Source organism: Pagrus major, chromosome 1 (assembly GCF_040436345.1).
Source record: "Pagrus major chromosome 1, Pma_NU_1.0".
NCBI lineage: Eukaryota > Metazoa > Chordata > Actinopteri > Spariformes > Sparidae > Pagrus > Pagrus major.
Genome location: NC_133215.1, coordinates 15,553,828 through 15,580,744, shown reverse-complemented (window position 1 = coordinate 15,580,744; position 26,917 = coordinate 15,553,828). Strand labels below are relative to the sequence as shown.

The 26,917-nt window shown below is 39.7% G+C and overlaps 4 protein-coding genes across 5 annotated transcripts; 2 read left to right on the top strand and 2 right to left on the bottom strand.

Moving 5' to 3' along the window:
- Positions 1–1,209: 1,209 nt before the first annotated feature.
- LOC140995949 (coiled-coil domain-containing protein 149-like) lies at positions 1,210–9,668 on the top strand. Of its 2 annotated transcripts, none has more exons than XM_073466128.1 (12): positions 1,210–1,437; positions 3,297–3,458; positions 3,589–3,627; positions 3,802–3,909; positions 4,103–4,219; positions 4,526–4,698; positions 4,942–5,014; positions 5,222–5,306; positions 5,409–5,556; positions 5,663–5,739; positions 6,092–6,172; positions 7,562–9,668. In XM_073466128.1, exons 1-12 carry the CDS (start codon positions 1,387–1,389, stop codon positions 8,152–8,154), a joined length of 1,707 nt encoding a protein of 568 aa, XP_073322229.1. In that variant the 5' UTR covers positions 1,210–1,386; the 3' UTR covers positions 8,155–9,668. The 2 variants fall into 2 exon arrangements, with proteins under 2 accessions (XP_073322229.1, XP_073322237.1); XM_073466136.1 differs by having other exon boundaries at positions 1,269–1,437; positions 6,092–6,157.
- On the bottom strand, positions 9,375–12,439 carry LOC140995961 (extracellular superoxide dismutase [Cu-Zn]-like). Its single transcript, XM_073466148.1, has 2 exons — positions 12,339–12,439; positions 9,375–10,956 (listed from the first exon to the last, which is right to left on the bottom strand). Exons 1-2 carry the CDS (start codon positions 12,350–12,352, stop codon positions 10,323–10,325), a joined length of 648 nt encoding a protein of 215 aa, XP_073322249.1. The 5' UTR covers positions 12,353–12,439; the 3' UTR covers positions 9,375–10,322.
- Positions 12,440–13,452: 1,013 nt separating this feature from the next.
- Positions 13,453–21,640, top strand: LOC140995938 (ATP-dependent RNA helicase DHX15). The gene is made up of 14 exons (XM_073466116.1): positions 13,453–13,614; positions 15,157–15,499; positions 15,701–15,894; positions 16,009–16,168; positions 16,307–16,525; positions 16,614–16,781; positions 16,924–17,010; positions 17,137–17,286; positions 17,447–17,555; positions 17,951–18,142; positions 19,682–19,804; positions 20,569–20,759; positions 20,907–21,076; positions 21,189–21,640. The coding sequence occupies exons 1-14, from the start codon at positions 13,550–13,552 to the stop codon at positions 21,304–21,306; spliced, it is 2,289 nt and encodes a 762-aa protein (XP_073322217.1). The 5' UTR covers positions 13,453–13,549; the 3' UTR covers positions 21,307–21,640.
- A 1,144-nt stretch (positions 21,641–22,784) lies between these two features.
- On the bottom strand, positions 22,785–26,917 carry LOC141003032 (solute carrier family 22 member 7-like). Its single transcript, XM_073474395.1, has 9 exons — positions 26,537–26,917; positions 26,338–26,441; positions 26,099–26,253; positions 25,784–25,952; positions 23,940–24,063; positions 23,709–23,818; positions 23,356–23,570; positions 23,133–23,241; positions 22,785–22,995 (listed from the first exon to the last, which is right to left on the bottom strand). Exons 1-9 carry the CDS (start codon positions 26,915–26,917, stop codon positions 22,785–22,787), a joined length of 1,578 nt encoding a protein of 525 aa, XP_073330496.1.

The window sequence follows — 26,917 nt, the reverse complement described above, 5'->3', positions numbered from 1 at the left end:
CAGACTGTGAAACGTGACCATAAAGCAAAGGCAAAGTGCTTCAGACAGCAGGTCTGAAATTGATAGTCATGTCAGCATCTGGCGTCTGAGACAGCAGTTCCTTTCAACTGCGACAACAGACGTAATTATATGTGTTTTTTAAGAGGACGGGAGAGGAAGGTTTATAATTGCTGCTTACACTTTTCCAAAGTATTTTGTGATTCAGTCTGTCAAGAGAGGATGTTCCTGTTCAATATCACATGCACACTTTAAAGACAGAGTCTGTTGTTGTCATTCAGAGTTGAAGTATAAAGTGATTGATGTCACAGTAAAAGCCTCTTGAGGTAAAGCCTCGGTAAATCTGCCCATAGCCTGCATACCCTCCATTATGTCCCATCGACGGTAGCAATTATTTACAGAGCGAGCAGGATGTGTATACTTTCAAGTTTCACCTCATTCTGGGAAAACGTCTAATGCACAAACAGCATTATTGTATTCATTGTCAAATATGAATGAAATGGAAAAAGCCAAATGTTACAGCTTGTTAGTCACAGCACAGTAACACTACAAACATATGATTATTCTATAATATATGATGCATTGCTGTTGGTTAAACCACCCAGTAGTATATAAAATTATTAAAAAGAGCTCAACCTTAAACATCTACAATGAAATACAACAAACACATTAATGCAGCAGTAATATTAATCCAAACACATTGTATATAAGTATACAATATAAACACCAACAAGGACCAATTTTGAATTTTTGTCTTTCTGACTGATAATACTAAATTTTTTTTTTTTTTTTCTTTGAAAAGATCCTTTTTTTATCGTGATGGTTTGGCTACTTATCTCCATTTATCTGTCCGATATATATCGTGCATCCCCAGAATATAGACATCAAAAGGAAGATTTCAAGGTATTGTAAATGCTCATTGTCCTTATGGCTTTCTGACTTGTCAGTCCTTTTAGTGTTCCAAAGTACAATTTCATATGATGTTTGAACTGGGGAATATATGGAGGCCTCTTAGCCTCTTAGACTTGCATTTATGGATAAAAAAACGTATAAATACAGATCAAAATATTTCAAATAAATGCAGGAGTTCTTCCTAGATCGTTTTCGTCATAAAAGTAGTTAATCTTGGTCCCAGATAACATTTACATAAATGCATCCATAAACGAGTTGCCAGTTTAACGAGGGTTCCCAAACGCGTCGTGACGTGACTCTGACGTCACGACGGGCGGAAGTGATGCAGACGGTGTTCCTCGATCGGCTAATCCGTTTTGATGATGTGAAATGTCTGGAAATCTGACCAGCAAAAAAACAACATGGTGATGCTTGTTTGAAACTCACTCTGCGTCGTTTTTATTAAAACATTATTTTTTTTAAATTATTTGTGCGTAGATGGATCCGTCCAGGAGGAGCGAGAGCGACTGGCAGGGGCTGCTCAACGAGGTGAGACTGTGGAGACCTTTAGAGAGGAGACGATATTATCACTATACTGTCCGCTCAGGTTGTGCACCATCAGCTGGAAATGTGTTTGTCTTTTAAATGTCCTGTCTGGCCTCCAGTCTGGAGCTGCAGACGAGTTTATGTGTGGTTCAGATGAAACAGAGTAAACAGGATTTACTGTTAAACCTGCTTTGGTGTCAGCAGCCTGTCGGGAATGTAGATAAGGAAGTAGGTTTGTTTTTCTCTCTGTTGTACCTGCAGCGGAGACCTGTGAAACAATATGTACCACGCTGCAGGTGTGCTGTCTGCTCACTGGTTATTACTGATAATCTGTCACAATCAATATATTTAGATGGCAGCTCATGATAAGTTAACAGCACTGATCCCATATAATGTGATAAAAGCAATTAGTGGAGACTTTAAATGACACCAGCCCAGATAATTGATTAATCATTTAATTAGTTTATCGAGCAAAATGGCCAAACCTCCACTTGTTTCAGGTTCTCAAATGTGAGGATCAGCTGTTTTCCTTTATTTTATATACAATGAGAACATGCGGTATTTTTCCAAATGTTTCCAACATTTGTTAGGCATTACAATTAATCAAATACATGGTTTAAAGATTAATCAATTAGGAAAATAATCAGCTGTTGCCACTTTAACCTGTTAAGAACTAGCTTCTATTTGGGGTCGCTGCTCGAAAACGACTTGCCCATAATTAACAGAGTGTATCTCTGCAACTACAAGGTCTATCTGAATGATCAAGGTATCATAATAAAGGGAACACTTGAAATATGTGTTCAGATGTGTAAGTATAAGTATATATGTCACTGGGTCTGAGTAAATGAAGTTGGCACAGAGCATAAACAATTACAGAACGATTTTAGAATTTAAGATGAATATCTCCGAGGAATGATGCAGTTGCAGCTCCAGATCGTAGCAAAACATCTGAACATTACCTCTGCCAACCTTTATGCTAATAAAGTGAATCAGTGCAAAATTAAAGAGGCTTTGGTGCAGAGCCACATTGCCACATTTTAAAATTTCTCAGGTACCAAACTTTCACTTATTTGTTACCAAGTTGGGCTCCACTTGGGTTTAACAGGTTAATCAAGACCATGACAAATATCGATATACATCAGCAGGTCTATGTGGTTATTTTATTATAACTTATCTAATATAACTATCTTATGTATCTTACATATATATGTAAATATGTTTTTTTCTCTGTATTTGTTATATATTTAGTTTTTTGTGTTATGCCCATTTTTATTTGCACACGTCCCATGAAGCTTGATATGTAGCATTAGGTCATTATTCAGTCACAATTTATCTCGAACATTTGGTGAAAGTAAAGCGACAGACAGCACTTCTACCACCAAAACAATTTTTAGACATTTCTCTATTTTATTTGTCTGCTTTTGTGAATCTTGTGAATCATCTGTGAAGACCACAGTAAACCCATCACCAGCATCAAAACTTTTGGTCCACATGAGTGAAGGTGTTTTCACAATGAGTGGAGAAATTTAAAAAAAATTAGACTTCAACTTTTCAGTTTTACAGCCAAGTCATCTCTTCTCAAAGTGCTCTAGGACTAATGAATGCCTCATTGCAGAGCTCAGATTGTTCTGCAAATGTAGATATAGTACACATGGCTGTCGTGTCACATGCAGTTACCTTTAAAAGGTGAGAAGGTGAAAAGAAGATGTGTAAAAATCAAAAAAATAACCTTAGACGTAGACGCCAGAGGTTTAATAAACAACAAACAAATTAACATGATGTTTTTTGGCTGTGGTAGATTTCCTTGCCTGTATCATTTAATATTCCTTTAACTTTTATTACTTTCTCCTTCTCACACACAGTTCGTCATATGTAAGCGGAAGTTGGAGAGTAAGAAAGAAGCTCTCCTGATTTTGTCTAAAGAGCTGGACACCTGCCAGCAGGAGAGAGATCAGTACAAACTGATGGCCAACCAGCTCCGAGAGCGACACCAAGGACTCAAGAAGAAGTACAGAGAACTCATTGTAAGCCATCCCTGTGCGTCCTAAAGATGCATTGTTACTATTACAATAGGAAGCAGAATGGAGAATAAAAATTGTCATTGTCTGTTGTCCACATTTAATGACAGTTTCCCTTGTTTTTTATAACTAATAGGATGGAGATCCCTCTCTGCCTCCTGAGAAAAGGAATCAGGTAGGTAGATTTTAACCTGCAGATGTTTGTTTTTTTGACCATTTTAGATTAAAAGACAGGGGGAGCATATTTACACAAAGCCCTTGTTGTTTGCAGCTTTATATGTCAGTCATTTAAAGGCTGCATTAAGCCTGTGGTCTCGCTCACGTGACCTCATGTTTATGTGTCGTTCAGGTGAATTTAGCTCAGCTGCTGAGAGACTCCAGAGAGAAGAGCAGTCAACTTTCTGAGGAGGTGAAGGAGCTGAAACAACGACTGGCAGAAGCTCAGGGTGATAACAAGGTACCGTGTCATACTGTGCATCATACTGAATACAGTTAAATTAGGTTGTATGTTTATAATGTGTTGTATGTTTCCCTTTCTGTGTCTTCTTATTCTTTAACATATCTCCAACTTGTCTCAATATTCCAGTCACAGGTTGTAAAACTCTGCCTAAAATAATAGAAGTTTTAACTGGGTCTCTTTGTCCCAACAGCTTCTACGGATGACCATCACCAAACAGAGGCTGGGAGACGAGGAGGTCGGCGCTCGACACTTTCCCGCACATGAACGAGAGGATCTGGTCAAACAGTTGGAGAGAGCTCGAGAGCAGGTCAGAACAGTTCCTACGATAAGTACAGAAAGGCTCTCTCAGAAGCACAGGGGCACAACTTAATGTGATGTATGACTTATTAATGATTATAAGTGAAAAGCGTGTCAAATATTGTGTAAGATCACATTGTATGGATTAAAGAATGAAACCACAAGCAATTCAGGTGATAATTTTCTTCAAATTGTCACAGAAATATAGAAAAATGAAGATGAAATACCGTACGATAATAATCGAGACAAAAACTGCATCATTAGTAGATGAAATCACAGCTCGCGCACTAACGCGGTGTGTTTTGTGTTGCTGTAGAACGAGGTTCTGGAGCACAGCATGAAGTCGCTCACAGACGAGCTGCAGGACGTTCGGGCAGAGCGTGACGTGTTTCAGCAGAAGGCTCATCGCCTCAACGTGGAGATGAACCACATCGTGGGCAACGATGAGATACGGATACTAGACATCGACGCTCTCTGCATGGAGAACAGGTCCGTCACTTCAAAATATTTTCTGAAATATTACAGTGTCTGCAGGAATGTTCTGCATGAGTCTGGTATGCTGTTGAAACACAGCTCAATGAAATAATGTATGTATTCATGTCAATATTCAAGTACTGTATATAGCTATAACGTGAAAGAGATCACTACGTAAGGATATTTTAACCTTATGGAGTCATAACTGCGAAGGCTTGGAACTGACGGAACCAAGCCTGACGTTTAACAATCTTTCAGGTATTTGCATCAACGGTTCAGTCAACTGCAAGAAGAAATCAACCTACTCAAGACAAATCTCATGAAGTACAAGGTAGCTTCATTTTTATTTTTTTGTCACTTTTATTTCTCATTTATTTCTTTAACTTATTCCCTTCTCAATTCCATGAAAACATTATCACTTTTAGTTTTCTAAATGTTTGAGAATATTATTGTAAAGACTATTGCATTTATAGATGCATTTTTTTTTTTTTCTAGAAACAGAAACCTCTAACACTCATTAATGTCTTTTCTCTGACAGAGTGCCCTGGAGTGCAGAAAAAACTCTAAAATCGGTGGGAAAGCCAACAGTAGTGCACTGACTGGGGTGCTCTCCGCTAAACAAGGTCAGAGGGGTTAAAACCTCTTACTGTTTATTGTGTACAATAGCGGTGGAGAAAACGAGCACGGTGTCTGTACTTAAACTGTGACTGATGATGTGTGTGCAGTGAAGGAGTTGTTACTGTCTGAAGAAAACGGCTGCAGTCTGCCGGTGACTCCTCAGTCCATCTCGGACCTCAAGTCTCTCGCCACGGCTCTGCTGGAAACCATCCATGAGAAGAACATGGTGATTCAGCACCAACGCCAAATCAACAAGTACTCCCTCTCATACCTCATACTCTGTCTGTATACTCCCTTTCCCGGCTCTAATTTGGACGCATCAGTGAGAAGACGGAAATTCATTGTTTATTTGTCTTTTAAGGATTCTTGGAACTCGAGTAGCAGAGCTGGAGAAGAAATTAAAAACATTAGAAATGTCTGGATTATGGAGCCTGCCAGGTAAAAATAAAGGAATAGAGTGAAACTATTGCTTTTCATTGAAGCCTGTTTTCTACATACTGTTTACAATAATTTGATGTCTGTATGCTTTCTTCTTCTGTCCTTTTGCTTCTTGCTACCTGGAGGCCTGACTTATAATGTGTCTCTGGGAATATATGGAAGTATGTTCCTCACATGATCATCCACTTTTTAACCTTTGAACTTCATCTTCTTCCATCACTTCTCATATCAGCCCAAGTTTCATTCAATCATTTCTATCCAATCCAGCAGTTTTTAGTATTGACTTTGTGACACGACAACATTTCTGCTGCTTTTATGAAGACTGACTTTGGATAATGTTTCGTCATATTAGGGGGAAAAGACAGCATCATCCTGAATCCCCAGCAGGAGGAGTCAACAGAGTCTCCTGGACAAGAAGGTGAATATTCAAAAGGTAGGTTTAAGTTCACCTGTTTTTTATGCGCATTTTCAATTTTTATGTGCATAAAAGATTACTCGCTTGGGGGAGGTGGAAGAGTTAGTGGATTAAAAATACAACAAAGTTCAACTGAAACAGAAACGGCGAATAAATCATGACTTACATGAAACATGCGACTTAAAACTGAAGCTTCATGATACGGTCCACTTGAGAGGTCTTCTTCAAATTAATACATGATACAAGCATAAATACTGTACCTTATTTACATCGTGTTTTTGAGAAATGTAATAGTTTTCCATTCAGTAATCAATGTACTATAGAAAACATATCAGGATGTGAGAGGAGGAGGGGATAATCCCCCTTAGGTGTACGGGTCAAAAAGTCACGTGAGGGGCAGTTCTCTCAGCCTGAGGTGTTACAGGAAGATAGACAGGATGACATTTACTGTCCTAATAAAACATCATAAAACATGTCCTGGGAAAGGCATGATCAACCCAAACATCAGGGGGTCATTGTTTTGGGAAGGAGTAATTACCAACTGTCGTAAAAGTATGTGACCTCTACTGTTGTAGGAGTGGGAAACATTTGGAAGACTGGAGAGAACACTTCAGCCTTCTCTCCATGCTGCATGTATTAAAGAGATCTGATTCATGATACTGATTCTGAAATTCTTCGGAGAATTAATTATTCTATTGGTGATCTGTACTGGAGCATTAGCGCCACGTACTTCTTGTCTGGAAGAACCAAATCCTACTATTTGCAAAAAAGATAACAGTAGTAATTGGAAGCGAATGTAAATTCTTTGAGAAACTCTCTGAAAATGTGTTTAAAATGTGATCTACCTTTGGATTGAAACCAGGCTAATGTGAATATACTTCTGTCAGCATACGGCATCTGTCGTTCTGTATCTGCGGGATTATAATTCTTAAAGTTCCCATATTTTTCCATGTCTTTTTGACAGTTGTAAGCAGGTCTAATTGCTATACAAATACTGTAAAAGTATAAAATCACTCACTCACAGCCTGTATTTAGAAACTGCCTTTTAAACGAGCCGTCGGGGCTTTCGTAAGGTTGTGATGTCCCAACTACACAGTCACCACCCTCAGCTATGTTCTCAGTATGGCCGTGGTTGCAAAAGCACCAGATGATGCAGAAACACAGTAGGTGGTGCCTGCTCAGGCCTGTGAGAGCTGACCAATCAGAGCAGACTGGGCTCTCTGGGAGGGGGGGGGGGCTTAAACGAAACATTCAGACAGAGGATGAATAGAGGTGCTGCAGCAGCGAACTGTATCAGAAAAATAATGCATTTTTGAGCATTAAAGCATGTAAACATTTTCTTTTCCTTCACCCTGAATAAAAGTATGAACCTGAAAAATGTTACCGTTAAATCTTCCATTCTTACAGGTGACGAAGGAACAGAAAAATTAGCTGTCGATCAGCAGAGCTCCACAGAAGTCCCAAACCAAGAGACTGGACCGGCAGCTGTGTCAGGTGGTGGAGAGGAACTGAACGAGGAGGAGCCATCACCGCCCAGTGAGGGGACGTGCCAGCAGAACTCCTCGTACCAGTCAGCTGAGGAGGAGCCAGAGACACCAGACAGCCAAGTGTGTAATGACAGCGATCGATCACAGATCACAATCGATTTAACGGCTTTAACGAGTCACCAGTCAAAAGAAGAGGAGTGTCTGAGCGATTGTCCTCCCACAGCGCCCGATGTGAGCACACAACAACTGTCAGACTTCAGCCACTTACAGGAAACTTTAGAAAACTCAGGAGGAGGAGAGGATGAGTCAGACGAATGCACTGACGGGGTGGAAACTGTTGAGACGGAGTGTATCATTACAGAGGAAGATACTGATATCGCTGCATCCACCGCTGCTGCTGTGAGTTCTGCTGAAGAGCAAGAGGACGTCCAGTCAAACCAGGAGACAGAGCTTTCAGATGAGACAGATGTTTGTGTTCGTCAGGAAATCTTAGGACAGGAAATAAAGGCATGAATGTCATGTTTAAAATATGATAGCACTTTATTCATTTTTAGGTATAATGAGAAAAATCTGGAGAAATTGACATTAGCGGCCACCAGGTTTCATAATAATTTACTGTAAATCCAACAAATATGAAAACCAATTATTGGGACACTCAGTTTATACTTTAGTGGGACTTTTCTCAGTAATCAACCCTGTTAAAGTAGGAAGAATGACTCGTTACACACCTAAAAAATCTTAGTGTTAGCTGTCTGATAACTGGTTATCAAACTTGTGCCCTCACTTTTTAAGAGCCTCATGTAGATTAACCTGTTAAACGGATAAATGACATTGAATGGCCCAAAGTATGTGGACACCAGAACATAGCACAATATAAAATAATGTGATTGTTTAACATGAATATGCTGCTACAACAGCCTGCACTCTGCTGGGATTGTTCTTACACAAAAATGGCAAGAAGCCAGACGTCTGTGCAGGTCAGTCAAGTTCTTCCAAACCAAACTGAGGGGAAAAAAACATTTCTTTCACTGTCATGTTGAAGCAGGAAAAGGTCAAACACAAACTGCTGGACACTAAACACTGTGGATGTGTCAGAGGTGGAGAAATGATGGTTTGTGGTGATTTAAAAGTAGCAGAAAAGGGCTATGATTGTAGCTGATGTGGCTGTGATAATTAGGTTTTTCTTCCTTTGATCATAAAATTTCAGTCTTAGATCATTTCCTTGTGTCCACATTCAGTTTCTCAGTCAGAGTGAGAATTCCCACAACATAACAGTGAAGGAGAATGTGATAAGTGTTACATTTCTGCTGTTGACTCTTAAGAAAGACACTGATTCCAGCTTTGAATTCAAGATGGACAAAGTGCAGTTGATGCCAGCAGAAACATTCTCCTTTATCTTTCTACCTCTGTCCACGCTCCCCCTTTTGACTTTAAAGAAACCTACTGTATTGATCACTACATCAACAAATAGACATTCAATTGTTGTAAATGTTTAAGCTAAGCAGCAGCTTTATGATGCCAACATTTCCAAACAGCTTCTTCTTTTATTCTTGGTAAATTTACCCATCCTGCTTTTTTGCTAGCAGATTTTGTCCAGGAGCTGCTGTCATTTAGTTTAAGACTATACATCCTTTATATGAGTTTTTATTTTTAATCATTATAACACAATATTATAAAAGATGTATAAAATGCTGCATGACAATTGTACTAATCATTGATTAAAAATGATTGCGTTTTCTTCTTTAATCCATGCTTTTATTTCTTTCCTTGACAGACGAACAAACATTTGATGCTTTACAAGAATTTGTCAGTTAAACCAAAAGATCTTAGTTAAGAATACATTTACAGCTATTAGTCTGTAACACAACGAGGCCACAGCCTCTAGATTACCAGCACTGATGTCTTTGTGTTTTTGTGGTGAAAAATAGTATCCGCTCACCAGATAGAAATTACATAGAGCCATGTGTGTTTATGTGTTCATTGTGTACAAAATGTATTTATTTCTGCAAAATAAATAATTTTCACCTCCTGGTTTGTTGTATGTGATGAAGGTTCTTTAAGCTAAATGCTAATATCAGCATGCTAACATATTCTCAGTGACAATGATAACATTCTGATGATGCATGCAGATGTAGGTTAGGTTAGCATGCTAACAAACATTAAACAGAGTACAGCTGAGGCTGATGGAAATGTAAGTTTTGCAGGTTTTTGGTCCTAAACTAAGTATTGGACAGATTTAAAGCAACATTATGTAACTTTTTACTTAAAATAACAGATTCAAGATCATTTTGATGGTACAGTGTCTCAGTGTCTGACACATCGTAACAGACCTGTGAACTGTGGGGGGCACTAAATCACACAAAATGCCAATTTCTACATAATGTTGCTTTAACTTTTGACCCTTAATAGCACTATAGGAAGAATCAGTGACTCAATAAGTCAGTAGGATTCATCCTCTAGGAATCATAGATTTTTCTACACAAACTTATGCCCATAGATGTTGAGATATTTATTCTGGGCAAAGGTCGTGGAAAAGTTAAATTGGCCCAGACCAATTCTGTCTGCAACCCAGTCGCCGGAGTAAATGTTGGCAAGACAGGAAATACAATGTATTCAATGAATGAATGAAATCAAAGGAAAAATCTTTTCGCCTGCCTGCAGTATATACCACTGTTGTAAGATTAATTACTCCTCAGCCTCCTGGTATACAGTTTATGGTGCGAATTCCAGAGCTTGGGGGATGAAATCCCAATGATGCAGCAGCCGAGCCTCCTTCCTGCGTTCCCATGCAGCAGACTCCCAGCATCCCCACCACGTCCTAAGTCATCTATCTTCTCATGGACCACCACTGCTCGTCCAATCACAGACATCCCTCCAAACATCGTTGCCTCTGATTCCATCATGGCGTTGATTTTCCCTTGCTGGGCCTCAAAGTTACCAAAGTCTCCAGGGTGGTTGGGGTGATGTACACCATGTGGGTTGTAGTGGCCCCCAGTGGAGTCACAGCCCTGGCTCAGGTCTCCGTACTGATGGATGTGCACCGCTCTGGGCTGAGGATCACCTTCTGTGGGGAAGCCACTGAACCGAAGCAGAACTTTGAGTTTTCCCTGAGGATAATCCTGCTTAAACAGCGCCTGACCGTACACTTTGGGCAGACCCTCCGCTAGTGAGGTGCTGGGTCTCATTTTGCAGGCTGCATACAGAGTGCCATTGTGCTGCGAGACCTCTGGTGGAGCCAAAGTGTCAGTGGTAGCCGAGACACATTGTTGACCTCCTGCCAGCAGAACCAACAGTGCTCCCAATATACTCATTGACCTGAAAGAAATTAAACTTATTAGGACAATTCTTCATTTATTTTTTTACTTAAAGGGTAACTCCACCAATTTTTCACATCAACGTGTTTGACAGCTGTTTGAGAGTACTTCCATGTAGGTGAAAAACATAGTATAAAGCCTTTAGTGGCTCCAGAGGAAGCTGCATGTAATCCGATAAATTGCCTCCAGTGATGTCACTCAATGGCTGAACTGCATTGTGGGTAATGTAGGCACAGGGTTTTGAAAAGCAGTCCACTGCTCTATCATTGCACTCCTACAACACTGTTGGACTCATTACAGACAGTTTCAAAACAAATGATCAAAATCGACACAGCAGAGACAGATATCGCCTTTTTTAATACCACACATTCTTCTTCTTTTTCAAAACCTGCAGCCTACATTACCCACAATGCAACTTAGCCACTGAGTGACATCACTGGAGGCAGTTTATAGATTACATGAAGTTTCCTCTGGAGCCACAAAGGGCTTTATACAACTTTTTTTCACATATTTAGTTGTATACTCACCAAGACCTGTAAACACACTTTAATGTGGAAAATAGGTGGAGTTACCGTTTATTAACACTACACCATAAAAATACTTTGTTACAGGTGAGAGGTGTCGCGATAACCATGAATTTTAAAAATGGAGTACTGATATGTTGTATTTTGAGGGTCATTTATTTGCCAGAAAAGAGATGAACACCCACACTAAACAAATTTAGAGATGAATTTGATTGCCAGCATTTTTTTAAAATTTCTATTAGACATAATCGTGTAGTGAAAACCTGATATCATGACAGCCAAATCACAGGTAGAAATACTGCATTCATAGCATTGTAAGAGAAATGTACAGAAGTTGAAAAAAAAGCAATAATTACACAGAAAAACTCTTTTCAGGGTGTTTTGTTATAGTCTATATTGGCTAATACATTGTGGGATTATAACTGATAATAAATTGATGCCTAATTGATAAACATGTCAGAAACATTGAACATTTATTTATTTACTTTATTACATTAAAGTAAATCAGTCAAATGAAGTTTGTGACTTTCCTCTACTGTAAACAAAGAGTTGCACAGATGTTATGTAATGCTGCCTCAGAAACGGGCCGCAGTGCAGTGACTGAGTTGGTTTGCAGCTTTGACTGTCCTCCTGTTGTCACAAAGGGTCAGCTCCTGTTGCACATTAAACTCTGCCATATTTCAGATAAATGCACAGTTATGCACACAACGTAACACAGGCTACATAGCGTTGAAGAAGAATAAGGAATAAGAGCACAGGCTGTTCTCATCACTACACAAACATGATGTCGCAGTGCTTTATCCTGCAAATAAAGTTAAACAGCCCCACAAACACAGAGACCTGAGCAAACTGCACTCACCCGTGTGGACGCATGATCAGCACAAACTCTCCCTGCGGATCGTCTGAGCTGAGGAGTCGAGATGAAATGTTTCATAAAGTCTTGTATAAGTGTGTCGGGAGGCGTTGTTTAAAGAGGGTGGAGCTGAGATGTTCAAACACACGGGTACCAGTGATGTCAGCTGATTTTAGTTCATGATTTGAGACGTCAGCTGCTGTTCACTTTTCATTTTGGCAGCTGAGCCTTATTATTCAGCCCCTGTCGCGCTTGAATCCTCGGATAAGTCTAAAAACATGCAGACTTGCAGTTGTTAATTAGGCGTCATGTGAGCACAGAAACTTTGTTAAGGCGACTCTCCAAACAGCTGATGCATCAACAAACAAACTATGAGGACTTGTTTGCTCTAGTGTTAGCCCTCAGGTCGTTCCCTTCCTAACTATCCTGATAAATACAAATGTTGTATATATAAGTGAAGGCCTGACACTAAAAGGTCAGAGTATAATAGGCTATTGCTGCCAGACAGTGGTGGAGCAAAGCAGGCAGTAAGAACAAACACAACATACAAGAGGACACAAGACATCACAACAGAATAACAACCCAGAGAAGAGTTTAACCTTAATGCAACTGTTGATACATCTTATGTTTGTTTTTTTAAACTTCCATTTATTTTTGGATCATTTTGGCTGTATTAATGCATATCGCATACATTTTGGCAAAGGTGTATGCGACACTGTGTACACTGTGTACATATTATAATAAACTTTATTTATATAGCACCTTTTACAGCAGCCTACAAAATGCTCTGACAATCAAGCAAAAGCAGGAAACTCAGGAGGAAGACAATATTATGGAAATAATAATAATAATAATAATAATAATAATAATAATAAAGAATGCATGTTGAAGCGGGTGTAACTGTATGCATCTCCTTCATGTTGTATGTTCTTTGTATCATATGTGTTGAATAATTTAAATTCTGCACACATCTCCATTGAAGTGATCACAAACACAGCCTGTTCCTCTGCACTACGTGTGGGTGGGTGTAAATGCCAGCACGCACTCCAGGCCAGCAGGGGGCGCTGATGTGTTCTGCGCGGCCGCTGTGAAACAGATTTGAACGGGGGAAAACAGAAGCGCCTCACAGGAAACTGGAAACCAAGTTAGTACCATATTACCCGGTAGAACAGTGTTCACGTTAATAGATTGAATATAAGCTACATTTTCTCCGAAAGATGTCCAAAAGACATCGGCTGGATTTGGGTGATGACTATTCCACCAGCAAGAAGAGGTCTGACGGGTAGGTGAAGCTCCGAAGTGAACATGTCTGCTTTAACCAGTTAGATACTAGCTAGCTAACTGCTAGCCGATGCTAGCCATTTTGGCTAACAGCCACTACGGATGTATTAGAAGAACCGAGACAATATAACCATAAGCTGTGGTTCTGGTTCGAGCCGGTGTTCCTCAACTGCACCCGAGTGTCCTCTGATACGTGACTATAAATGTAAAACGTTTAGCCGCATTGTGATAATAACCCCATTTAGCCATTTGCGGTGACTCTGGCTAACAAGCGAAGCATCTACGTTACCCTCACTATTGAGGCACGTGTGTGGCTAACGGTAACTCAGCGAAATGCTAACAACCTTTGCTAGCGAGCTGAAGTTGACTTAGCCTGCTAACCTTAGCCACACACTGAAAGGCAGACTTATCACGTTTAAAAGCGAACTTTTAATAGAAGTAATGTTATGTAATTCTTATATTCGTATCATTATCATACTATCGGCACCGTACAGACCTTGTGCTTAGCATTGCGCTAGCCTGCATGCTTACCAAAACTTTAAGTTTAACTTTAATCTTATTGAGTTAATCAGCAGTTCAGCTAAAACTAGTGGCGATTGTCCTGCAATTAATACTATTCTGTGGAGGTTATAGTGTTCAGTTTTAGTTGAAACCGTTTTAATAAGGTGTTCATTCAGTCTTATTGTTGTTTTGGAGGGGTTGAAGTGTATTGCATCGTATTGGGATGTGTGTCTAAGAGAGTAGGCTCTCTGTGCTGAAGTATCAGGTATCACCTCCAAAATGACTAATGGTTAAACAAAATTAAATTTAAAAACCTTCATTAATGGTGGGATTAGTTGCAGGGCTGTTTTAGTTAGCTGTGTCCAGTGAACTGGCACCCTAGTGTGTGTATATTAGCTAAGATTAGCAATGCAGATATGTCAACATCTGTGTTTGTTGCTCATTAGATTTTTAGGTAGTCTAGAAACAGTGCCACCACTGTATAGTGTTTCCAACAGAAAGCACTGCCAAGTTAGTGGCACTTGAGGGGAGAAGAAAATAATACAGATATACTTTCGTACGTGCAGCTGTAGCAGTACTTAAAAAGCTAGCACAGGATGAATCTCTTTAGCTATGTAAGGATATTTTTATGTGTTTGTGGAAGCACAATGTCCTGACCTCCTCATATTATGATGATACTTATTATAATAATGGGTTTTGTCTGGGTGTTTTTCTTGCTATTGACATCCTCTCGCCTGCACAACAAATTTGCAATAACTCCAAGTCACAGTACATGGGTCTTAATCCTTTAAAAACAAATGTATGGGTACTTTTTTTTTTTTATTATTTAAAGAATATGATAGACACAGTTATTATTATGGGAAAACTTATCAGTATCAGTGTTAGCCTCCAATAACTATTATCGGATGGGCTATAGTGTACATAGAAGTGTTGTCCATTTCAAAGTAGTATAGGCAGAAAATCACAAAACGGCTTCATGAGAATGAGGATTTACTTTACATTGTTATATATTTATATTGATGCCCTACTCTGATGTTGACAGGAGGGACAGGGACCGTGACAGAGACCGCGAGGACCGCTCCAGGGACAGGGACCGAGATAGGGACCGGGACAGGGACAGAGACCGGGACAGAGACCCAAAGCCTACTCCTGCCCCGTCGAACAGCACGGCAGCAGTGCCATGCATGCCAACAATCAAGCAGATGGCCATGCAGCAGCAGATCAACCCGTTCACCAACCTGCCGCACACGCCGCGCTACTACGAGATCCTGAAGAAGAGGTTACAGCTTCCAGTGTGGGAGTACAAGGAAAGCTTCAGTGACATCATCACGCGTCATCAGAGCTTTGTCCTTGTCGGAGAGACTGGTTCTGGAAAGACAACACAGGTGTGAAAACAGTAAATTCACCCATCTCTAATGTGCCGGACTGAAAGCTTGTATACTGCATGTTAAAAGTTTTTGAAGTTTCATCATAGTCAGTATGATGGCAGAGTGTTGCAGTGAAAATAACAAAAATAAGAATGATTTGATACTCTCCTCTTAAACTTTTTTATCTGAACAAATTGCAAACTTTGCTTCAACCACCAGATCCCACAGTGGTGTGTGGACATGGTGCGGGGCCAGCCCGGTCCTAAGCGGGCGGTTGCCTGTACTCAGCCCAGGAGAGTGGCGGCTATGAGTGTGGCTCAGAGGGTGGCCGACGAAATGGACGTCATGCTTGGACAGGAAGTCGGTTACTCCATCCGATTTGAGGACTGTAGCTCTGCCAAGACTATTCTCAAGTAAGTGATTGTGGTCTTAGAGGTCTGCTAATGCACAAAAACGGCTTTTTATAGGCACAGTGCAATCAGTCCAGAAGGTCTGAATCTAACAAAGCATGTCTGTTATTTGTTTAGGTACATGACAGATGGTATGTTACTAAGAGAAGCTATGAACGACCCGCTGCTGGAACGGTATGGTGTGATCATTCTGGACGAGGCCCACGAGCGTACTCTGGCCACAGATATCCTGATGGGAGTACTCAAGGAGGTGGTGCGTCAAAGACCAGATCTCAAGGTACTATTTTTTTCAGCAACTGCTGTGATTCATTTGCTTGCTTTTATCACAGTATATGTATTAATTTGCTAGAACCAGGTGCTTTGCTTCATGCTTGGAAACACAACATATACAGCAAAGTTTTTCCTTTGTGCACAGGTGATCGTCATGAGTGCCACGCTAGATGCCGGGAAGTTCCAGGTTTACTTTGACAACTGTCCTCTTCTGACGATTCCTGGACGTACACACCCTGTCGAGATTTTCTACACACCCGAACCGGAGCGAGACTACCTTGAGGCAGCAATCCGCACCGTCATCCAGATACACATGTGTGAGGAAGAAGAAGGCGACTGCCTTCTCTTCCTCACCGGACAAGAGGTAAGACTTGTGGACAGTGGATTTTTCATTATTGCTGCATTGTTGTTTCTCCTCATAACACAAACTGAAATCTTAATTTTTCTTTCAGGAAATTGATGAGGCCTGCAAACGGATTAAGCGTGAGGTCGACGACCTCGGACCTGAAGTTGGAGACATCAAAATCATTCCACTGTATTCCACATTGCCACCACAGCAGCAGCAACGGATCTTTGAGCCGCCTCCTCCAAGAAAGCCCAATGGTGCAATAGGAAGAAAGGTATGTTGTAAATAATGGAACAGAGAAATTTTAACAGAACTTTTAAAGGACTAGATTAAATGATGCATCTTGCTCTGTAGATGGCTTTACAATATGTGTCTATCGATGATGGATATCTGACCGCCTGTTGCTTCATCCTCAGGTTGTGGTTTCGACAAACATTGCTGAGACCTCTCTGACAATTGATGGTGTCGTGTTTGTCATTGATCCTGGATTTGCAAAGCAAAAGGTGGGTGGAGCATAACTCACTTCACTGGAATTTTGGTGCATTTAATCCTGTGTGTAAAATGGCTAAAAAAACTCATTCATATAACTCAGATGTTTCAACTAAACGTGCTTCCAAATCTGTGTTCAGGTTTACAATCCCCGTATCAGAGTTGAGTCCTTGCTCGTCACGGCCATCAGTAAAGCTTCTGCCCAGCAGAGGGCGGGACGAGCCGGCAGAACACGTCCAGGGAAATGTTTCCGCCTCTACACAGAGAAGGCCTACAAAACAGAGATGCAGGCAAGTGACAATTACAAAGGCTTCTCGTCATCTTTGAAGTTAATGAGATATGGAAGTAGACACAACCCAAAAAACAGTTAGTTTAGTTTGTTTTAAAGATAACTGCACAGTCATGATTGTCTTTTGTTGCTTATTAACATTGTAAACGTCCTCATCTTAGGATAACACATACCCTGAGATTCTTCGATCCAACCTGGGATCTGTTGTGCTGCAGCTGAAAAAGCTGGGTATTGATGATCTTGTGCACTTTGACTTCATGGATCCACCAGGTGAGTTGTTTTGCATTAGTTAAATTGAGCGATAAAACATTTTTTTAAGCTTCAAATAAGTTTCTATAATGTAAAAAGAAAATCATGAAAAATGCACATCACAATTTCCCAAAACCCAAAGTGACGTCTTCAGATTACTGCTTTTGCACAAAGACTCTTCATGTACCATCATAAATGACAGAGAAAGACAACAGACACTTAGATTTTTAATAATCCTGAACCAGCAAATGTTTGATGTTTTTGTTTAAAAAATTACTGAAATGATTAGTCGATTATCAAAACAGCTGATTCATTTTCTTTTGATCGACTGATTAATCGACTGATTGTTAGAGCTCTGTATTTGTTAATCTTTGCTGAGGTGTGACTTTCTGTCTTCTCCCTCTCTTCCTCTGCAGCTCCTGAGACACTGATGAGGGCCCTCGAGCTGCTGAATTACCTGGCAGCTCTCAACGACGACGGTGACCTGACAGAGCTGGGCTCCATGATGGCAGAGTTCCCTTTGGACCCCCAGCTGGCTAAGATGGTCATTGCCAGCTGCGAGTTTAACTGCTCTAACGAGATCCTTTCCATTACTGCCATGCTGTCAGGTAATGCCCAGGACTGGGCTGACATCTTCCTTGCCTTCTGTGGGCCAAATCTCTTGAGGGTTAAACACACCACTACTCACTGGTGGTATTTGAAGAAGAAAAAAAAAAGTGTCCCACCAAGATCATAGCTTGTGAACAGCATTATGGAACAAATGAAGGCAGGACTATTAATCATTCATAAGTACATGTTTAATTTCGTGTTATTGTGATTTTTTTTTTTTTTTCCTGTGTTTGATTCCCATAAAAACGTAGCAAACAAAATATTGGCCTAATGTCATATGAACAGGCTTATGAATTTAATTCTATTATACTGGTTTGAACCAGCAAGTGACAATCCTTCAGTATATCAAGTGACAATCACATTGTAGTTATATCCAGATGTGAGAAAGTGTCAAATCTGAGAATTTCTCCTGATTGGGAATGCACACAGAGAGTTGCAGCTTTAATAGAATTTTATTTTAAAAAAAATTGAGTTGCAAAACTCAACATAATTTGTTTGAACATTTTTGGGGACCTTACCCTGATCATCTGATATCTGAGGTTACGGTAATAAATAATATTTAGCTTTTTGGAGATGAATAAATCTTTGTTTAAATCTTGGTCTTACTCTTAGAAAAACTCAAAGATTTTTATTTTTTACCAAGAAAATATGGTACAGGAAATGTATTGCATGTAAAAAAAAAAAGTTCATTATTATTTTAACATAATATTAAACCGCTTAATATGCATGGCAGTTTTAAGTACCATGCAGCCCCATATGAAATCATGCGTCATTGTCAACAAAGAAGCCGAGAACAGCTGTCGATGCAATTAATTACTTGAATGCCGTTATCTTTAGATCACAAGTTAATTATTGTGTTATCTGAAGATAACAGAATAATTAACTCAAGGTGTTTCTTGGGGGGGAAAAAGGGTAATTGTAACCACGATTGTTATCAGCTTCTGTAAAAGATCGATAATCCACAAATTCTGTTTTGGTTGAAATGCCTGTCACTCTGGGCAGTTTAGGGCCATAATATGTACTATATGTTCAATGAAACCAAAGCAAGTGGATAGGGCAGGCACCACTTAAATTTCTTCACATTCATCGCATTTATCACAATTTTCTTTTTGTTGAAATAATGCATTGTGAATTTTAACTATTATCATTATGTTAGTTCTCATGTGTAGCGTGGAAGTATTTTAGTGATCTGCTCTCTTAGAGGCCTAACCGTTACATGTTGATACAAAAAAAAAGTAAAATTTCTGAGTCTTGAAAAGTTAAAGCATTGCTGATGTCCCTAACACTCTGTAGTTGTGTGAAAACTCTTGTTTTACAGATGTGGTTAAATGACCCCCCTCTCTACGAGCTAATAGCCAATACAGTTGGGAATGACCATGAGAAAAGACTGCAGCCCCCCTTTGATAGAGCTTGTGGTCCTGCCCTGTCCCAACGCAGTGTCGAGTGCCCTAGCATCATAGGCTTTGCTCCATTTTTCTCTGAATGTTTGACTCATCCCTATGGGCGGCTTTGTTGGGGCCCATACCAACCTTGTTTAGTCCCACAGTGTTTTGTCCGCCCCACGGAGGCTAAGAAGGCAGCCGACGAGTCCAAGATGAGGTTCGCTCACATCGATGGAGACCACTTGACGCTGCTCAACGTCTACCACGCCTTCAAACAAAGTGAGTATTAAATTTTAGATTTAGATTCTCTAAATCCACAATGTGATTTGACTTTCAGTCGTAAGGTCACGATTTGATTACATTTTCAATGTAAAGATCAACAAATTATGGGTTTTATGCACTGGCAACATGTCTTTTACATTTTCAGATTGGTTACCTTTCTTTCTGAAAATTATATGTAGACATTTTTTTCAAGCCACTCTAGAGGATGGTCACAATCATCGATCTGGACAATGAAAACTTATCCTGTGTGTTTTATTTTTTATTTATTGTGAAGTCGTATATTGTCCCATCCCTCCCCAAAATAAACTAAAATGCTCCAAAGAGAACATTACTGCAAATTTATTGATATTTCTCAGCAGGTTTGTATAAGTTATAAGTTATTATAAGTGACCTTATATAAACTGATGCCTTGTCTTGTTCTCTTGTCTTTGTTTTGGTCACGTTTGGTGTAGATACATTGTCAGCTTTATGTTAACCTGGGAGTCCTATCCAAACTTATCCATACTAGTGGTGCAGAATATCTCTCATCATTCATTTGTTTGGCCTTGCAGCGCCCCTGCTGCTGTAACTTCAGGGTCCCCCTAGGTGGCGCACCCCCACTGCTTTACTCAATCATTTGATCCATTGTTAATATGAAAAAAATATTGATAAATCCAGCTTTAAATCTGTTCTCTAAATCAGACCTCTCAAACCTGTATTTGAAAGTATGTAAACCTGACACTTAACCAACTGTATCTAAATCCTTGTTATACCCTTTCCAGACCACGAGTCTAACCAGTGGTGCTATGACAACTTTGTCAACTACCGTTCACTGATGTCTGCTGACAACGTGAGGCAGCAGCTGTCCAGGATCATGGACCGCTTCAATCTGCCCCGCCGGAGCACAGAGTTCACCAGCAGAGATTATTACATCAACATCCGCCGGGCGCTCTGCACCGGCTTCTTCATGCAGGTAAACACACGGCAGTAAATGTTTGAATAGTTGTTTGGTAAGACAGTAATCCAGTGACGTGGTACAAGATGTTTTTACAGGATACAACTTAAGTTTGCAGCCGGTCTAGAGTTCTACATTAATCTGTTTCATTGTTTTATCCTCCAGGTGGCACATTTGGAGCGCACAGGTCATTACCTCACAGTCAAAGACAACCAAGTGGTACAGCTGCACCCATCTACAGTCCTGGACCACAAGCCCGAGTGGGTGCTCTACAACGAATTTGTCCTCACCACCAAAAACTACATCCGCACTTGCACAGACATCAAACCAGAGTGGTACGTTTGGAAATTAAGAAATACAGGTTCATGAAAATGAATGAATGAGTGAGCTTTGATTGTAAATGATCTCCTGACACGTTATTTCATCCTGTTCTTTCATCCGTTACAGGCTGGTGAAGATTGCGCCCCAGTACTATGAAATGAGTAACTTCCCACAATGTGAAGCTAAAAGACAGCTGGAGCGAATCGTTGCCAAACTAGAGAGCAAGGAGTATTCCCAGTACTGAACAATAGCCAAGAAGTGTCCTGGAAAACAACTGCGTTCAATAGTTTTAGATCTTTCTGTATCATTGTATCTTAATGTTTCAAATTTGGCATCTTGATTTTTATATTCTGTTTGCATTTTTTTGTTTTCTTTTTCCCATCAATGTTAATTATGTAACTAAATGTTATGTCATATGAAAATATCAGCAGTAAATATTAGAAACTGGCTATAAAGATTTTCAAAAGGAATATCAGAAACATGTCATTTAGATGTGGTTGACTTCCTTTAGGGGATTGCTGAGTCATAAAAAAGATTTGTGCTTGCTTTGTTTCTTTAATAAAGGAGCTTTGACTTAATTTCTGTGTACATATTAATTAGTAAAGCCTGTTATTGCAAAAAAATCATGGGGGCTGTTGGGCCTTGACGGAGGTATGCACTCTACTTCTTTGATTCTCAGCAGCCACTTTGTTACAGTTCAACTCAACCTTTATATAATACCCAACATGGAGCTCAGTATATGACACACTGTACAGATAAACTGTTTACAGTGTGTTCTGGTGTAAGTTTTGAGGAAATGAAATCAGGTCCGAAGCACTTTTCATTAAAACACTTTATTTTTTCACAATAGTGCATATTCTACACAATTGAACTTACAACAGAGATTCCCTCTTGAAAGATCTCAGGATAAAAGTTTAGGGGTTAAAGGATGAATGACAAAGAAAAAAACTTAACTGCTGTAAAAAATTGTGTTTACATTTTTCTTGCATTTTAAAATACTGGGTAGTTTTGTGTTCACAGGGAAAGAAAACAAAAAATGATACAATCTTGGAAGGAAACATCACTTATGGGGCTAAAATGCTCACAGGCATACTGACTGTAACCCCTGACAAAAGTTTGTGAGTTGTCATATACTGTAATTAGAAAGCAGGCCTGTCCAACTACTTTTTTTTTACAAGGGCCAGATTTGAACAAAGGTGCCTGACTTTAAGCCTATTTTCCTGTCTGACCTTTAAAGCTCAGAATTTAAAGTTAAAACAATGCACTTTGTTAGTTTTCTCAGAAATATACACTAAAAAATGCACCTTTTTAATCTTAGAAGTAGGTTTCCAGTTTGATTCACGTAAATTTGTTCTGCTTCAACAGCCTGAATGATCAAAGGTCTGCATTTGGACCATGAGCCACCAGGTGGTCTGTTATAAAGGGTCAAATAAAAGGTGGGGAACCACTGTCTTATACCACCTTTTGCTATCCCCTTTGTTCCTGTAACAATATTAATTTCCCTCTCGTGGCACTAATAAAGGATTATTTTATCTTAGCTCTTATTTACTGGTAGTCAATTGTACTATTTACTAACTTCAGTGTTACTGAAAGAGCACAGTGTTCCTTACACCTTAAAGATCCTTCAAACTAACCAATATTCAGATCAAATAACATACACAAAGTGAAGTACTTGAAATAACCACATGACTGAATACACACTGATGCCAGTGACTGTTTTCACTACCACTGCTCTTCAATATCCTCTATGGTCTCTGGGAGGCACCGGTTGCGAGTCTCTGCCAGCGTTCTTGCCACTAATCCCCCCAGTACGGCTGCAAAGCACAGGACGACCTGAGGCAGGTCCTTCCACACCTCATCCAGTAAGAGGATCATCGGAGCCACGGCTACGCCAAGTCGAGCCATGAAGGAATTGTAGCCCATACCGTTCTGCCTTAAGACAAACATTCATTCATGTATTCACTTCAGGGCTCTCAAAGAGGAGTTTAATTACTTTTAGGAAGGAAAAATCCTGAAAAAAGATGTTCAGATTGAGACCGCAAGGATAAAAAGGATGGTATGCAGAGTTACCTCACTACAGTGGGATAGAGCTCAGAACTGTAGAGCACAATAGTTGCAAAGGACGCTGAAGAAAACCCTTTTCCAATGACGGCTACCACAGTTCGGACAACAGACATGTCTGAAAACAGGACATCAGCAACAGGGATGACTTCTTATTGTCTAATAATGAAAATACTAGAATTCCTTATATTCTCATGTAGAATTACTGTAATCTCTGTTAACAGTTACCTACCTTTAGGTACCACAATGTTGATCCCAAGACAGACGGCAGCCAACAGCAGAGCTCCCACCTCAGTGGATCGTCTGCCGATCTTATCAAGTAAGAAGTAAACAGACACTTTGACTGGGAGCTCAATCAAAGCGTAGGTAAACTGCGTGAGATAGATGTTGAGCCCAAAGCCTGTGATGTTGAAGCTGATGCCGTAAAATGTGGTTGCAATACAAAACCTGGAGGGAGAGAGAGTGAATACAATAGATCCAATAAGGACTGTTCATCTGAATAATCTGGAAAACTGACTCTCTGACCGAAACACAAGATATTTTACAACCTCAATGACCGAGCACAATCACATTGGGAATACAGACCACAGTGTGCCAGTGCGCAGGGCCAGTTTCCTCATTTTGGGTGTGCGCATGAGATCGAGGTATGAATAGGCCCGATCTCTTTTCTCAGTCACAACAATGGTTGATAACGTCTGAAAGAATGCAAATCAGAATTAATCTTTAAACCATGTGTTGAATATAAGTCACAGGATATTACCCCATACAACTCATTGTTAGTTTTCTTGACCTATCAGTCGTCTTGAATATACTAACCTCTGTTTTGAGTTTATCAACCGACTTCTCTGCTTTGTTCATTTTGGCACATTTCTTCAGATACATCTGAGCTTGCTCCAGCTTTCCATTTGCAATGAGCCACCGTGCAGATTCTGGCACCCACCTGATTGTTAAAGGTAAAGACATTCTGTACTGTTGATGGTAATGAATTCCATTGCATGTTTACATTAAAACAAATATCCTCTTGTGATATGATTGTCGATACACTGGCACCAAATATTGATATTTTTATTTTAAACATGCAGGTGCTCTGAACAGAGTCACTATTTCATAACTCCTGCCATCTTCTGTAAACTTAATTTACAGATTGAGAAGACTTTAGTGAGCCATAGTGGTATCCTTCCTTTAAGGCAACATGTTGTAGAAAATGGCATTTTGTGTGAGTTGCTGCCCCCCACAGTGCAACACCACTGTTGTAAATACAAATGCCGGTCTGTAACAATTTGTCAGACGTAATGTAGGTGCTGACTACCGACAAAACTCATTACATTATAATAATGTTAAGTGTTGAAAACGTGTATGTTGAAGTAAACATGTATGTAACGCTGTGACCCTACTCTGAAGATACATTGTTCTTTTGTATATTGTATATAGTACTTTATTGCTTCTTATTCTATATTTGTACTGTATTTGTACTTGAATGTACCAGCTGCTATGGTAACCTAATTTCCCCTTGGGGATTAATAAAGCTATCTATCTATCTATCTATCTATCTATCTATCTATCTATCTATCTATCTATCTATCTATCTATCTATCTATCTATCTAGTGCAGAAACAACTAATGGCTGTGACAGAGACACTTTTCACCCTATTACAAGACACTGTACCATCACAATGATTTTGAAGCTGTTATTTTAAGGTAAAAAAGTTACATAATGTTGCTTTAAACTTGTTAGCCCAGACCTGTTTTACTTTCTGGCTGTTCGGTCTTTTGCAAGTTTAGCTATTCGATCTTGCACTCTACTTTACGCTAACTATTCAATCTTGCACTCACGCTAACTATTTGCTCTTGTGCATACGATCTTAAACCGCTGTTAAGCTTTTGTTAGATAAACCTTTGACACTTGAAACTTTGTCTAATTTCATATTTGGGATTATGCAATTTGGAATTAAACATTTATTAGGTTGGGCAGTATGGCCTTAAAATAATATCCCAATATTTTAAAGCTATATCGCGATACATTATATATCATAATGCAACAATATTGTCTGGACGACTTTTGGTACTTTGACAAAATATTAACACAATATTTTTTTTTATAAATAATGATCAGTAACTTGGCTATAATGACTAAGTCAGTAAAGGGAAGTATTAGAACAAGTAGAACAGTCTGGTGACTTCAGAATAACATCACTTTGCTGTAATGCTGCCTTTAAAACCAGGAAAGGCCAACACTTATGCTATGTCACGATATCCAAAGTCTCAGACGGTACACCTGTCTCATATCATGATAATGATATATATCATATATATTGCCCTAACATGTATTTATTATGTTAAGCCAGGGGTGCCCAAACTTTTCCCCTTGGATTGCCAAAGCTACAAGTAAGTGGTGGGCCTCGGGCCAAAAGCCAATAGCTATTGTATTGTCATGATGCAACAATGTTACCATGCTGGCTTATAAATAAATAATAATGAATAATTAAAGAGCTACAGAGAACAAATTTAGATTTTTTTTTTTTTTTTTCAATAGAACATCTGGTGGACCAATATCAAACTTTAGGGCAGGTCGAGTTTGGCCTGCAGGCCTCAATTTAAGCATCCCTGTGTTAAGCAGTCACTCACAACTGGGCCTCTGTTGTTGACCATTTGAGTCATACCTCCATGTGATGATGGCCAAGATTAGAGGTGAGGTGACGCTAACAATTAGCCACCGCCAGTCAGTCACAAAGTAAGCAATAAGTGCAAAGACTGTGTTTCCAAATGTCCAGGATAAGCTGTCAATCACTCCCACCAGTTTCCTGTGCTCGATGTCCACCCACTCTATGCCTGCAAAGAACAAACACGTCATCAATTGCGAGGATCAATATTCTAAAAAATAAAAACAGTTGAAATCTTGTTTAATTCTCTGTAGGCCAGCATTAGGTAGCCTAAGCTTCTGAGGCAACAGTTAGTAAAATGAAATATATAATTACTGAGGACTGTTGAGACAATGATGATGCCAGTGATACAAAACCCTGTGAAGAACCTCAGCACAGCAAACATCACGTAGGTTGTAGAAAAAGCGCTTGCAACAGCAAAAAGCATTGCTGACACATACGACACCAGCAGCATGATCCTTCGGCCAAACCTATAGAGAGTCAGAGTCTTGAAATTTTAGTTTAGTTTGAAGTTGAAATGTTTTAATCAAAGGTATAAGCAGAATGTTAAAAACCTGTCACTCAGACTCCCAAAGGTCATGGCTCCAAACATCACTCCAATAAAGAAGATGGTAACAGTTGCTTTGTTTTTCCCTCGACTGTCACACACTAGGTCCCACTGGTACAAAAAAAATAAAGAGATCATGAGTGATTTCTCTATGAAATGTGGTCATGATGGTGAACGAGTACATTTTACTGTACAATTTAGCTCACCTCTGAGGTCAGTGTAGACTTGAAGGTGGTGTTATCGTACACCCATCCAGTCTGGCACGGCACTGTCGGTAGTTCAGCAATGTTGGAAGAGTTGAGCAGCAGATCATATTGAGGCTCTGCAAACATCTGACAGGAGCTTGGAGATCCATCCTTCTGGACTGGAATACTGACAATAAGCTTCTCTTCGTGGGATAAATTCCTAAAACGACCTATGTCATCCATAGAGCTGATGTCGCAGTAGTGAGAAGGAACAGCCGCCACAAAGTTGCTTAGCATGAAGTGGCAGGGCAGTGTGAAGCGGCCGATGAAGCTGATTACAATAATCATTATCTGAAATTTTCCAAATCCATTAATATCGTCTAGTACGTTCTCGAACTTCAT